Source organism: Myxocyprinus asiaticus, chromosome 35, assembly GCF_019703515.2.
Source record: "Myxocyprinus asiaticus isolate MX2 ecotype Aquarium Trade chromosome 35, UBuf_Myxa_2, whole genome shotgun sequence".
Taxonomy (NCBI): Eukaryota; Metazoa; Chordata; class Actinopteri; order Cypriniformes; family Catostomidae; genus Myxocyprinus; species Myxocyprinus asiaticus.
This window is the reverse complement of record NC_059378.1, coordinates 29719995-29732442: the sequence shown is the minus strand read 5'-3', so window position 1 is coordinate 29732442 and position 12448 is coordinate 29719995. Positions and strand designations below refer to the sequence as shown.

General features: G+C 42.8%; 1 protein-coding gene across 1 annotated transcript in view; it reads left to right on the top strand.

Moving 5' to 3' along the window:
* pip4k2cb (phosphatidylinositol-5-phosphate 4-kinase, type II, gamma b) overlaps positions 1–6131 on the top strand; it is a 42091-nt gene extending 35960 nt beyond the window's left edge. Inside the window, 3 exon segments of the mRNA XM_051673185.1 lie at positions 4373–4637; positions 5744–5847; positions 6048–6131. Coding sequence (XP_051529145.1) covers positions 4373–4637; positions 5744–5847; positions 6048–6131 — 453 coding nt within the window.
* Positions 6132–12448: the final 6317 nt, after the last annotated feature.

Genomic DNA, 12448 nt, shown 5'->3' with positions numbered 1-12448 from the left:
AACAGTATAATTTATGGAGGACCGAATGTGACAAAATTAAAAACTAAATATATAAATATACTTGCAAAGAAATGTAAAAAATGACAAAAGTGTACTTAGAAATAAATAGATTAATGTTTAAATCAAGCATAAATTATTATTTAATACATTTATTTGTTATATTGTGTTGATTTATTTCCTTATTTATTTAATTATACATTTTTTTATTCCCACATTTATTTATTTATACATTTGTTTATTTCTACATTAATTTATTTCCACATTTATGTATTTCTACATTTCTCTGTCCACATGGTAATGAGGGGGTGTGTTTTCTTCGCAATCAAGCTCAGAGTGCTCCAGAGTGAAGCTGTCAGGATCCTGCATTCAGTCTGGTTTATTTCTTATACTCTATTGGCAGGATCCTGACACCTATGTCTGCATTCTGTTGTGATTTGTTGTTTGGACTTCTGTTGTATTTTTTCCCATGTGCTTCTCCACCCTGCTTTTTTCTGTTCCCTGTCTGGCCCCGCCCCTTGTTTCCCCCTATTATTAGTTCATTTACCTCTTGATTTTTCCCTCTTTATATTCCTCTTGTGTGTCCTGTGCTGGATTCTTTCTCTTGTTTCCCTTCAGTGTGGTCGTGGTTTCCTTGTCAGCTCTGATAGTTCTTGTTTTCTTGGTTTCTTTCTAAAGTTTGTCTGTTTTGTTATTTGGTTTTTGTTTCCAGTTTTGTTGGCTTAAGTCTGGGCTATTTGTGTTATCGTTTTTGCCCAGTTTTGTGTTTTGTATATTTCCCTTTCGTAATAAAGGAGCTTTTGAGTTAAGACTGTCTGCATTTGGGTTCTTCCTGACAAAAACCTGACAGAAGAATCCAGCCAGAACTGAACCCAGCAGACAGTCAGTTTCATTATGGGTCTGTTCCTCCACCCAGCTTCTGTCTGGCAGGAATCGGTTTCCCAAAGCACAGCTCCTAGAACCTAATGTAGGGCTTTACTGGTTGTTTAGATCAGTTTTACTATCAGAAACAATTAATAATTATTTCTTTAGTTATTAATTAATATTTAAATTAATTAATTGAATCTAACTCATTAAAACCTCATATAGGGCTCCAGTAAATGTAGTGCGCTACGTTTAGGAGCGGGTTTAGTTATTAGCAATAATTAACCATTATCAAAGATAATGATTAGTTATTAAAATCAATAGAACATTGATGAGAATCAATGTTAGCTTTTTTAATCCTTTAAATCAACAATTATCAAAGATAATCGTTAATTGTTAACATCGATGAAACATTAATTAAAATTAACACTAGCTTACTGATCATTCAAATTCAACAATCATCAAAGATAATTATCAATTATCAAAAATCAATAGATTATTAATAAGGATTAACATTGACGGGGCACCACCCTGGAATCAGGGACTAATAACCAGATAGTAAAACAGTCTCAATATTAGATTGTTTTCTTAGGAAAATCGACATCCGAAGAATATCGATTTTCGGGAAAAAAACAATGAATGAAGGCTTGAATCCGAGCACTGACATCCCGTCAGCATGACACAGGCATATGCAAAACAAACCAAAGTTTATTTATGCAGTAATATCAATTAATAATTAATACAATGCAGTCAATAAACTTCTGACTTACAACTACAAACTAAACAGTGCCTTGATTAGCTATGGAAATAAAAAGAATCCTATAACACATAAGGTGTGTGTGTGTGTGAGTGGGGGGGGGGGTTAGTACGAGAGAGAGAGAGAGAATTAAGTGACGGCCCTAAAGCCGATTTCGCGATCGTGGGAGAGAAAGCAGCTGTTAGTTTATCACTCAGAGACGCGGTGGATGGCTCATAAAAGTCCCGCGTTCTTTGACTCTTTAATGGATAACTCAGTTTGCTGGTTTCACCCGCGATGGCGAAAATGCACAACAGTCCAATTTGGTTGGACCACAATACAGCAAAACAAATTTGTGATCATTAATACCCTGAGTATTAATAATGAGCGGACATGGCGGTCTGTAAACTGTACAAGCAAAAAAAACATTGAAACACAAGAATAACACACTATAATATTCTATCTCTGCCAAGACGTAAACCTCTTACTTGAATCGCATGAGGACACAGGTAGAATGTTTGTCCCTCCGTCCTTTAACTTCAACCCGGTTCCTTGAGGCTCATGTGATGACGGGAGGCCGTTTCCTCGCTCTGTTGGCGGACATGGCTGTTGATTCTCGGCGGGCTGGCGGAGAACTTCAGAAATGTCGACTTGAAGATGGAAGAGAAATCTTTAATCTCTTCACTTCTGCAGGCAAACGGATGAAGATGCGGATTGCTCGGCGGTCTCCTTCGGATCCGTTAGAGTGTTTGGTTGAACACAGAGTAATTTCAACTCGTCAAGCGAGATGGAGATTGTATGGCCACAGTTTCAAGTCGGACGTTACTTCCTTGTGCCCCGAGGTTGCACCTGAGAGCAGTGATGAGCTGCGTCTATGCACTGCAAACAAAGTTGCTGGAAGCAAATCCCGGAAGCATTTCAGAGGTATTTCTACTCCTGATGATGTCGTGGTTTGAGGGACGTTCTGTTGTGTGCCTCATCCAATAAGAGTTGAGAGTTCTATCCTTTAGTGAGCAAGGCTTCATGGGATTTGTAGTCTGTTTTGGACTCCCTTTGTTTGATTTTGGCACGATTTTTATCAGTAAGATTTACGACTTGGTGTGTGGGGGCTGAGTTAGGTTTTACGACTGTGTAAGGCCTGCTTTTTTCTTCTATCTGAATACATGAGGCCAAACACTAATTTTTGGGCTGCTGTCAGGGTGGTCGGCCCATTTTGAAGTATGCCATCGCTCTTCTGGATGTGGCCTAGGAGCTGTGCTTGGGTGAGACTAGTCTGTTCCTGGATGGTCTTGATTTGGGGGGGAAATTTGTATGGTCTTATTGGGGAGTGGTGAACCACATCTGCCAGATTAGAGATATGGAGGTCTGCTCAGGGGAAGGACTTCTACACTGGATAACACCACCTCTTTGTCCGTGCCCCACCTTACCTTTGGTTCACCACAAGCCAAGCGTCGCAGAAAAAGGAGGACTGCTGCAGCCCCCAAGGAGGTCCCCACCCTCACCGCTGCAGCCCCCCTGGAGATGCCCGCCCTGGCTGCCGCTGTTCACCAGGAGGCGTCTGTCCTCGCTGTTGTTTGCCAAGAGGAGCCCGTCCTCGCCGCTGTTCACAAGGAGGAGTCCACCATTGCTCCTCCCACCACTGGCAAGAGGAGGAGACGAGCCCGCTTCAGTGTCCCCGGAGGGGCCCATGTTGCTGCAGCTCCCCTGCCGCTGCTAGCGCTCCCCGCCGCTGGCAGTGGGGTCCAAAACTTTCAAGCTCCAAAAAGGCAGCATAGAAGTAATCGATACGATTCAAATGGTTTAATTCATGTCTTCTGAAGAGATATGATCTTTTGGTTTGGCTGAAAAACCGAACAAAATTTAAGTCCTTATTCACTATAAATCTTGACATCCGACCCAACTGGAACACAGTGCAAGATGGTGATTCTTTGACACTTCACACGGTCTTGTAAATGTTTGCCCAGCATATAAGGGCCTTTATGACGTCAAAATTGTGGGTTGGTCTATTGAAAATAGATCTTTTGCCTTTAATTTTTTGAGTATTGTGGAGGTGAGGGCATGGTCGAGTGCCCGTCTGGGGAGAGAGAAAGCGGTAAGGACATCCACCTGAGATGAATTGTGACTAATTACCATTTCTATGTTCACAGTGAAAGTCGGGGGAGATAAAAGATGGCCAGTCTACAGAAAGAGGGAGAGAGATACAGACCAGAGACTTTGTGTGTGTTCAAGAGAGTGTTTTGTTTGTGTGCTGGAAAGCCAATACTGATGTGTTTGTGTGCTGAAAAACCCCTCTGTTGTTCTAAAGCTGAAAAGCGATTGAACAAGTATTAAAAGTTGACTCACTTGGACTGTGAAACCGGCTCCCACTTCCTCCTTAACCATCATACAACGAACTTTGTTACAGGTATATTTAAACATTCTATATGCAAAACATGCATCGAAACTACTGTATTTATGTCCTTTTACCTTCTATGTACAAGTGGACTAATTATTTAGTGTGTGTGGGCAGGTTTGGGTGGTTTACGAGGAAAGATTTGTAGGTTGCAAACTGGTAATTACAAGGGTGTTATGCTATAAATGTGGTTTATGAGGACATTTCTAGTGTCCCCATAATTCAAATTGCTTAAAAAAAATTGTTTTTTGTGAGGGTTAGGTTTAGGGTTAGGGTTAGGAGGTAGAATCTATAGTTCATACAGTATAAAAATTATTATGTCTATGGAGAGTCCTCATAAGGATAGCAGTAGCAACAGGTGTGTGTGTCTGTGTGTGGTGCAGTTTCTTGTGCATTTAAAGATCATGGACTACAGTTTGCTGCTGGGCATTCATGATGTCGGAAGGGCAGAGTGAGAGCAAGATGGAGAAATGAAAGATTCTTGGAGTGAAGAGGAAGAGGAAACAGAGAATAACCTGTCCCGTTCAGCTGTGGGGTCTCCCGGTACCTCCTTGGAGGGTATTGCCGGGTACATGAACTCTTACAAACCTCTCAACCCGGGAGAGTTTGATCCTTACATTGGTAAGTATGCCATCCAGAGTGCAGCTGGTGAGCAACACTCCAGCCTTTTACACTTGTCAACATTATTTGCACATTTCAAGCTTTAATTGAAAATATTTAAATACATATTGCATAATTTTTGCAAATGGATTAAAACAACAACAAAACTTTGGTAGAGATAACAGTTCCCAACCCATAAACTTTACTTCCATTTACTTTTTTCACATCATGTAGGGATTACTGTAACTATGAGTTTCTGATTCCAAATGGTAAAAACTTTACAGTTGTGATGTCATGTAAATAGAACTAATCTGGCAGCGACCTCAGCAGTTAAAGATAGGCTTATTTTGCACATATGTGATACCTGGTATGCTTAGTAAATGGTTTGCAAGAACATATAGAGGTGAATAGATTAATTTAAATAGTTATTGTTGTAATGTCAACAACAAAGCCCCACATGTATTCATTTTGCCATTATGAGTGTTGCCATTGAAACTAATCATTTCTGAGTCTGTGGACATGAACAACTCCTCATAGAATCAGAGTTGTCATCTTGTAATTTCAGTAATTCCAACATAGTGTCAATGCAGCATAATGAATAATTTAAACAATGTGTGGTCACAGGTGTATGTATATCTGCTATTCTACAGCAACTTTTAACATGACTCATCCAGTCAGATTTCAGAGTCTGAACTATCCATTTCATAGTGTTAATTGTACTGTTTTGAGTCTTTTTTTATTTTATTAATTTAGTTCTAGTGTTATATAATGTGAGACTCATTATTCATTTATGATTAATATTATCTTTTGGTTTGTGTCCATCAAGTTACAAATAAAGAGAAGATAATAAAAGAGATGAAGTACCTTTAATTTGTAAAGTATACTTAATTCGCTGGATTTTCAGAATATAGACATTATTACAATGGTTATTTTTTTTTAATTTCCGGCAATAATAACTATATCGGGATGTATTTAGCCTTACCATGAAAATGACTCATACCTTAATTTTAGTCAAGAGTCCTTTGTGTATTAAATTGCAAAATCACATTCAGAATCAAAAATCAAGTTATCTGTTTGATAAAATCCTAATTACAAAAAAAGGTAAGTGGGTTTAAAACATGGCATTCATCAGTCTTGTTTCTCCCCTGATTTAGGTGCCCCACAAAGAGAGGTTTACTTCATGGGCCTTATAGATATTCTGACCCAGTATGACACCAGGAAGAAAGCTGCCCATGCGGCAAAAACAGTCAAGCATGGAGTGAGTGACACTTCATTGTTTAGTTCTTTGAATAATTGTATCATGTTACAGTTATTGATTGATTGATTGTAAAAAGAGCAAACCTAACTTAAAATACCTTAATGGTCAAACTATTATAATTTATTACATGCTACTAATTTTTCTGTTGCTGCTAATATGTTGGTTCTGATTTTTTGCATTTTCACCATTTGGACATAAAGGCTGGAGCAGAGATTTCTACAGTTCATCCTGAACAATATGCCAAGCGGTTTCGAGATTTCATCGCAAACATCTTTGCTTACTGAAAGCATTTCAAAGAGAAATCAGAAGCTCTTTCAGATCTATCTGACAAATAACATACACTCACCGGCCACTTTATTTGGTACTCCTGTACAACTACTTATTCATGCGATTATCTAATCAGCCAATCATGTGGCAGAAGTGTAATGTATAAAATCATGAAGATATGGGTCAGGAGCTTCAGTTAATGTTCACATCAACCATCAGAATGGGGAAAACATGAAATCTCAGTGATTTAGACCATGGCATGATTGATGGTGCTAGACGGGCTGGTTTGAGTATTTCTGTAACTGCTGATCTCCTGGGATTTTCATGTGCAACAGTATTTAGAGTGTATAGAGAATGGTGTAAAAAAACAAAAAACAACCAGTGAGCGGCAGTTCTGTGGACAAAAACGCCTTGTTGATGAGAGAGGACAACAGAGAATGGCCAGACTGGTTCGAGCTGACAGAAAGGCTGTGATAACTCAGATAACCCCTCTGTACAACTGTAGTGAGCAGAATAGCATCTCAGAATGCACAACATGTTAAACATGTTGAGGCAGTTGGGCTACAACAGCAGAAGACCATGTTGGGTTCCACTTCTGTCAGCCAAGAACAGAAAACTGAGGCTGCAGTGGGCCTACCATTTGTGTACCTCAGCAGAAATCCAGATTTGTCAGACCAGGCGATGTTTTGCCAATTGTCTACTGTCCAGTTTTTGTGAGCATATGCCTACTGCAACCTCCGTTTCCTGTTCTAAGCTGACAGCAGTGGTACCCGGAGGGGTCTTCTGCTGCTGTAGCCCATCCGCCTCAGTGTTCAATGTGTTGTTTGTTCAGAAATGATTTTCTGCATAGCACTGTTGTAACGAGTTTATTTGGGTTACTGTCACCTTCCTGTCAGCTTGGACCAGTCTGGCCATTCTCCTCTGACCTCTGTCATTAACAAGCAATTTTTGCCCACAGAACTGCCGCTCGCGGGATGTTTTTTTGTTTTTCGCACCATTATCTTTATACTTTAGTGACTGTTGTGTGTGAAAATCCCAGGAGATCAGCAGTTATAGAAATACTCAAACCAGTCCGTCTGGCATCAACATTCATGCCATGGACTAAATCATTGAGATCACACTTTTTCCCCATTCTGATGGTTACGTGAACATTAACTGAAGCTCCTGAACCATATTTTATACAATACACTGCTGCCACATGATTGGCTGATTATATAATTGCATGAAAAAGTAAATGTACAGGTGTACCTAATAAAGTGGCTGGTGAGTGTAGATTCATAACGTTAAGATTTCTTCATTAAATTGTTAAATATAATTTATTTTAGCAAATTTTTAAAACTGTCATGAAATTGTTAATCAGAGCATTAAACCTATAGTTTTTTAGCTTTTAAATTGGCCCTTTAATTTCTGAGTATTGTTTGCTATCAACTCAAGACAATCTGTGTGTTAAATATGTGTTTTGAACTCTTGATCTCCCACGATCAAAATACATCAGCACAGCAACAGCCACAGGTCGAAGCCTCTCACCTGTGCGTTCGTGTTAGCATTATAGAAACTGTAAAACTACAAGCTATCAGAGCCACTGTGTCGCAAGAATTTGTACTGCCCCAGTAAAATGAGTCACCAATCGCCCCGCGTGACTGGAGCTGAAGCTCCACAGAGGTTAGTCGACCCAGCGCTGCAAGATGTGGTCGCTGCTGTCCTCCGTCTCTCCGTAGAGGAGAGAGATAACCTTAACGGCTACAATATTAGTCGTTGTGATGAGGCATTGCAGGAACTAGTTGATTATGTCAATAACCCGGTCGGGAAGCCAAAGCGCACAATCCCGGACCTAGTGGGCCAAATGTTCCTCCTCCATCACCGCAAAACCCAACTGCAAACTGCAGAGCACCAGGCCCAGCTCGCCCAGCTGCAGAGCAGCTACCAAGCGGTGCAGAGGGAAAATCTCAGCCTGTACTAAGACGTTAGGTGCACCCAAGCTGAGAAAGTCCAGGCACAGGAAGATAATGCCCGGATGCAGGAGGAAAACAAAATCCTGTGCAGGCAGCTTCAAGCTGCCCAGCTAAGAGTAGAGTCAGATCAGGTAAGTGCAGCTGAAACGCACAGCACAACATCTGACATAGAAGAGGGCCACCTTTTTAGCGCTATGCGTAGAAATGTCCCTCTGAGAAACCCAGGGACACATGCTAGGAGCCGAGCTGCCCCTAGTGGTACAGTCTCTGACTTCATCCTCCAAGACACCTTTCAAAATCCTCCAGCGGCCCGCTGGTTGGATGCAGGTGCCCCTCCTTACAGTTGCCCTCCTCAGTCAGTTTTCAGTCACGCCACCGTGCATTTCAAACTGACTGATTCCACACCATGGAGGGGGGACAATTATTTCCAAGCCCAGAGTGGTGAAAGCGGCTCGAAGATCCCATTAGCCAGGGAACCGTATGCAACCCGGGGTCCACCCCCACGTGTCGACTGGACTCCTTCCCCACCATGAAGGGGAGGAAGTCGTCCTCATCGCTATAGTGGTCCAAGTGACTATGGTGTTTTGGATGACTCAGACGACCCGTGGTCATACCAACACCAACGCTTGCGCATCCGACAACTCGAGTCCCTCACAGGGGACATAGAACGCTTTGACCCAAGTAATCGAGATTCAAACATCGACAATTATCTTAGGGAAATTGAGCACTGCCTGGTTGACTTGCCTTACGCTTCGTCGCGTGAAAAACTCAAGCTCATATGGAAGACCACGGTAAGGAGTGTCCATGCGTTCATGGAAACGCTACCGACTGGTACACGACACCGCTATTCAGTTCTGTATAAAGCCCTACGTGAGGAGTATTCGCTTTATATCGACGAAGCCTCCGCTACCATAGCTGCTTTCGCCATCACCCAGTAGAGGCACGAGCCTCTGCGTGAGTATTACAGATGCCTGAGAACCACGTACTTCCAAGGAAGTAATGCACCAGGTCTGGAGGAGGAACGAGCTTTCAAGTCTCTCTTCCTTCACAACCTCCACGAGTGCGTGCAATATGACGTCACGATGCACTGCAGAATGGGCAACCCCACCATGCAGGAAATCAGAAGGTACGCACAACTGGCATGGGAGACACGCGTGCGCCCTGCCCGAGGGCACGAAGGCGATGCCAGAGCCCTGGGGATCCAAGCCTCACAATATGCAGACCTAGCACTTGAAGGCAAGGAAATGCCTCGTGTTAAGGTGAATGTTAGAACAGGACCCCAGAGGTGCCGATCACCCTGCCAGCAGGGTAGGCAACAGAACCAGGGGGATGGTAACCAGACACACCCCCAGGGTCATGGCAGGCCTAAACAAAAAAATTTTCACCGTCCGAAAGGAAATACATGGTTCGAACGCAAACCCAAACAAGAAGGTGAGTGGGTAGGCAAGGTTTCAAATCCCCTCAGAGAACAAGGTTTGAGAAAGGAAATGGAGGATGTAAGGAGATGCTTGACTGAGTTAGTAACGAAGCTTGATGTGCTCCGTTGTTCACCAGGTCCATCGACCTCCTCAAAGGAACACGGCACTGAAACCCCGTCAGTATGACTAGATGATGTACCCCCTCCTGTTAACCCCAAAGTTTATTTTGTAGGTCAGGAAAAGGGGAACAGGGTCCAAGTTGCTCCCCAAAAGAGTCACTCCTAACATGCCACACCCTCCTTTTCTGACCTTCCGTAAGGGCAACGCCTGACACATGGGTCATTCAGCTCCCATGCACTACTCGACACCAGTTCCGAAATAGTCTAATGGGTTCCAACACCTTCACAGAGGTGGCTAGACAAAGCTCTCCCTTGGCAAACCGTTATAGACAGAGACCTGCAACATAAGCATCACAAGCTACACGCAAGATAGGTCATCTATCACAAAACGGGCATGGATTGACACCTTTCAAGGGATGGCGCTAGTACACCCTGTTTACATATGTACCATTAATACAGAACCACTGTTAGTTGGCCAGGACCTACTGAACCAATTGGCTCAGCTCATTGACTGCCATCGTAGACACATGGGCTCAGGTTGACATACCGAGACCACTTTTTTCAGAAAACAGTTTGCCAGCTTCAGATGGACAAGTTGCCATCGTCCAAAAATCCAGCAGAGACGACGACTCCAATAAGAACAATTACAGGGCCTGAATAAAACCCTTCAGGGTACTATAGTCACTGTAAATTTGCACTCTGTTCTTATCAATAACACTTTGCATGCTTTAGGGACTTTGTCAGAGAAGACAACTTATGCGTGTATTGTTAGAGATCTAATGCAGGACCTCCTCAGGGAAATTAGCTCCTCAGTCAACAGTCTGAGTGGTGGAAGGATTCCAGCTTACCTGGTCTCCCTAGACCTTGTTGAACAAATCCTTAGATCTGCTACTCTCTCCATTGTGCAACCTTCACAGATACACCTGGCATATAGTTTTGGCATTGAAATTCCAATCCATGTAAATCCTCAGAACCTCAAATAGGATTTATCCTCAATCTACCATCATAGGCAGAATATATACAGACTAAAGTCCATATTTAATGTTGGTTTTCAGAGAGGTAATTCACACATTCACCTCAAAACACCACCAACACTCACCTACCATGATGAGAACCCCTCGCTCTACCTTATCCCTAACCTAAACATGTGTACCAAGACAAAGTACATTCATTGGGTTTATCAAAACGCAACCCCTTTGTTAAAGAGGTGACTAAACTACCTTTGCGGCCTAAGAGCCGAATTCCCTGAACAAGTGTCATGGTAGCATGTCCATCGAAGATGAAGGAACAGAGACAAGGGTAGAGCGAGCAGGCAATCGCTGGCTCGTTAACACACCAGCCACCGAAGTCCCAATGTCATACAACCGCCATGATACAGCCACTAAACTAAGGCTACCAAACCAAACGGTGTTCTTAATGGTTCCCCAAGGAGCCACCATGCACATTGATAATATTGTCCTTCATCTCAACATCAACAAACATGATGCAGAAATTGAGATCATTGATGCATTTAGAGGTCACAGCCTCACCGTTGATGACACCCTTCAACAGCAGCTTCAGGCTGAAGGGATGAAATTAGTGAAGTTCAGTCTCAAACCGACTGGCTTGACCACTATATTTCCTAGTCACATAAGCAGATCGTAATCTTACCAAGAACACCCTATAAGTTTGATTGCCCTCTGGCTCCTCCTTAGTGGTTGGATCATCGCAATTATTGCACACGCTATGTACAGGTACATTTAACACCTACAGGCCAGACTGGACTCCCTCCTCATACAGCTGCGTTTTACACACCAGTCTGAGCCCATCCCACAGGTTAAACCCAATCATTTCCAAGGAGAAGCCTTTTAACCTTTATCCTCCTTTCCTCTAACATTTTGTTCCTAGTAACCAATATCAGGTTCTACTTTGATTTTGTGTTATGACAAAAAGAACAACAAAGGATTGTGTTACGGTTAATGCTGTGCCTTCCAATAACTTGAAATGTTTATGTGTGATGAATGTAGTTTTAGATTTAGCTAGAATTTCTATGCCCAGATGTGCCTCAATCTCTGCCCAGACAATAAAGCCTCTGTGAACTCTAATGAACTGTGTGGACTGTGCAACCATTTTTCTTTCCTATCAGGAATACATGGATGGCGTAACCCACAGGTTACTGTGAACCGACAAGAACTGTTCGGCCCTTCAGTTGCTCTAAAGATGCTGGACAACAACCAACTCTTCAGACCAAAGGGGGGAATGTTGGGCCTCATGTATTCAGATAGAAGACAAAGGCAGGCCTAACACAGTCGTAAAACCTAACTCAGGCCCCCAAATACCAAGTCGTAAATCTTACTGATAAAAATCGCGCCAAAATCAAACAAAGGGAGTCCAACACAGACTACAAATCCCATGAAGCCTTGCTCACTAAAGGATTGAACTCTCAACTCCTATTGGATGAGGCACACAACAGAACGTTCCTCAACCATGACATCATCAGGAGTAGAGATACCTCTGAAATGCTTCCGGGATTTGCTTCCAGCAACTTTGCCCGCCGTGGGTAGACGCAGCTCATCGCTGCTCTCAGGCGCAGCCTCGTGGCACAAGGAAGTAACGTCCGACTTGAAACTGTGGCTATGCAATCTCCATCTCGCTGGACGAGTTGAGATTACTCTGTGTTTCACCGAACACTCTAACGGATCCGAAGGAGACTGCCGAGCAATCCGCATCTTCATCCGTTTGCCTACAGAAGTGAAGAGATAAAAGATTTCTCTTCCATCTTCAATCAAGTCGACATTGCTGATTTCTCTACCAGCCCGCCGAGAATCAGCAGCCGTACCGCCCGCAGACAGAGCGAGGAAACGGC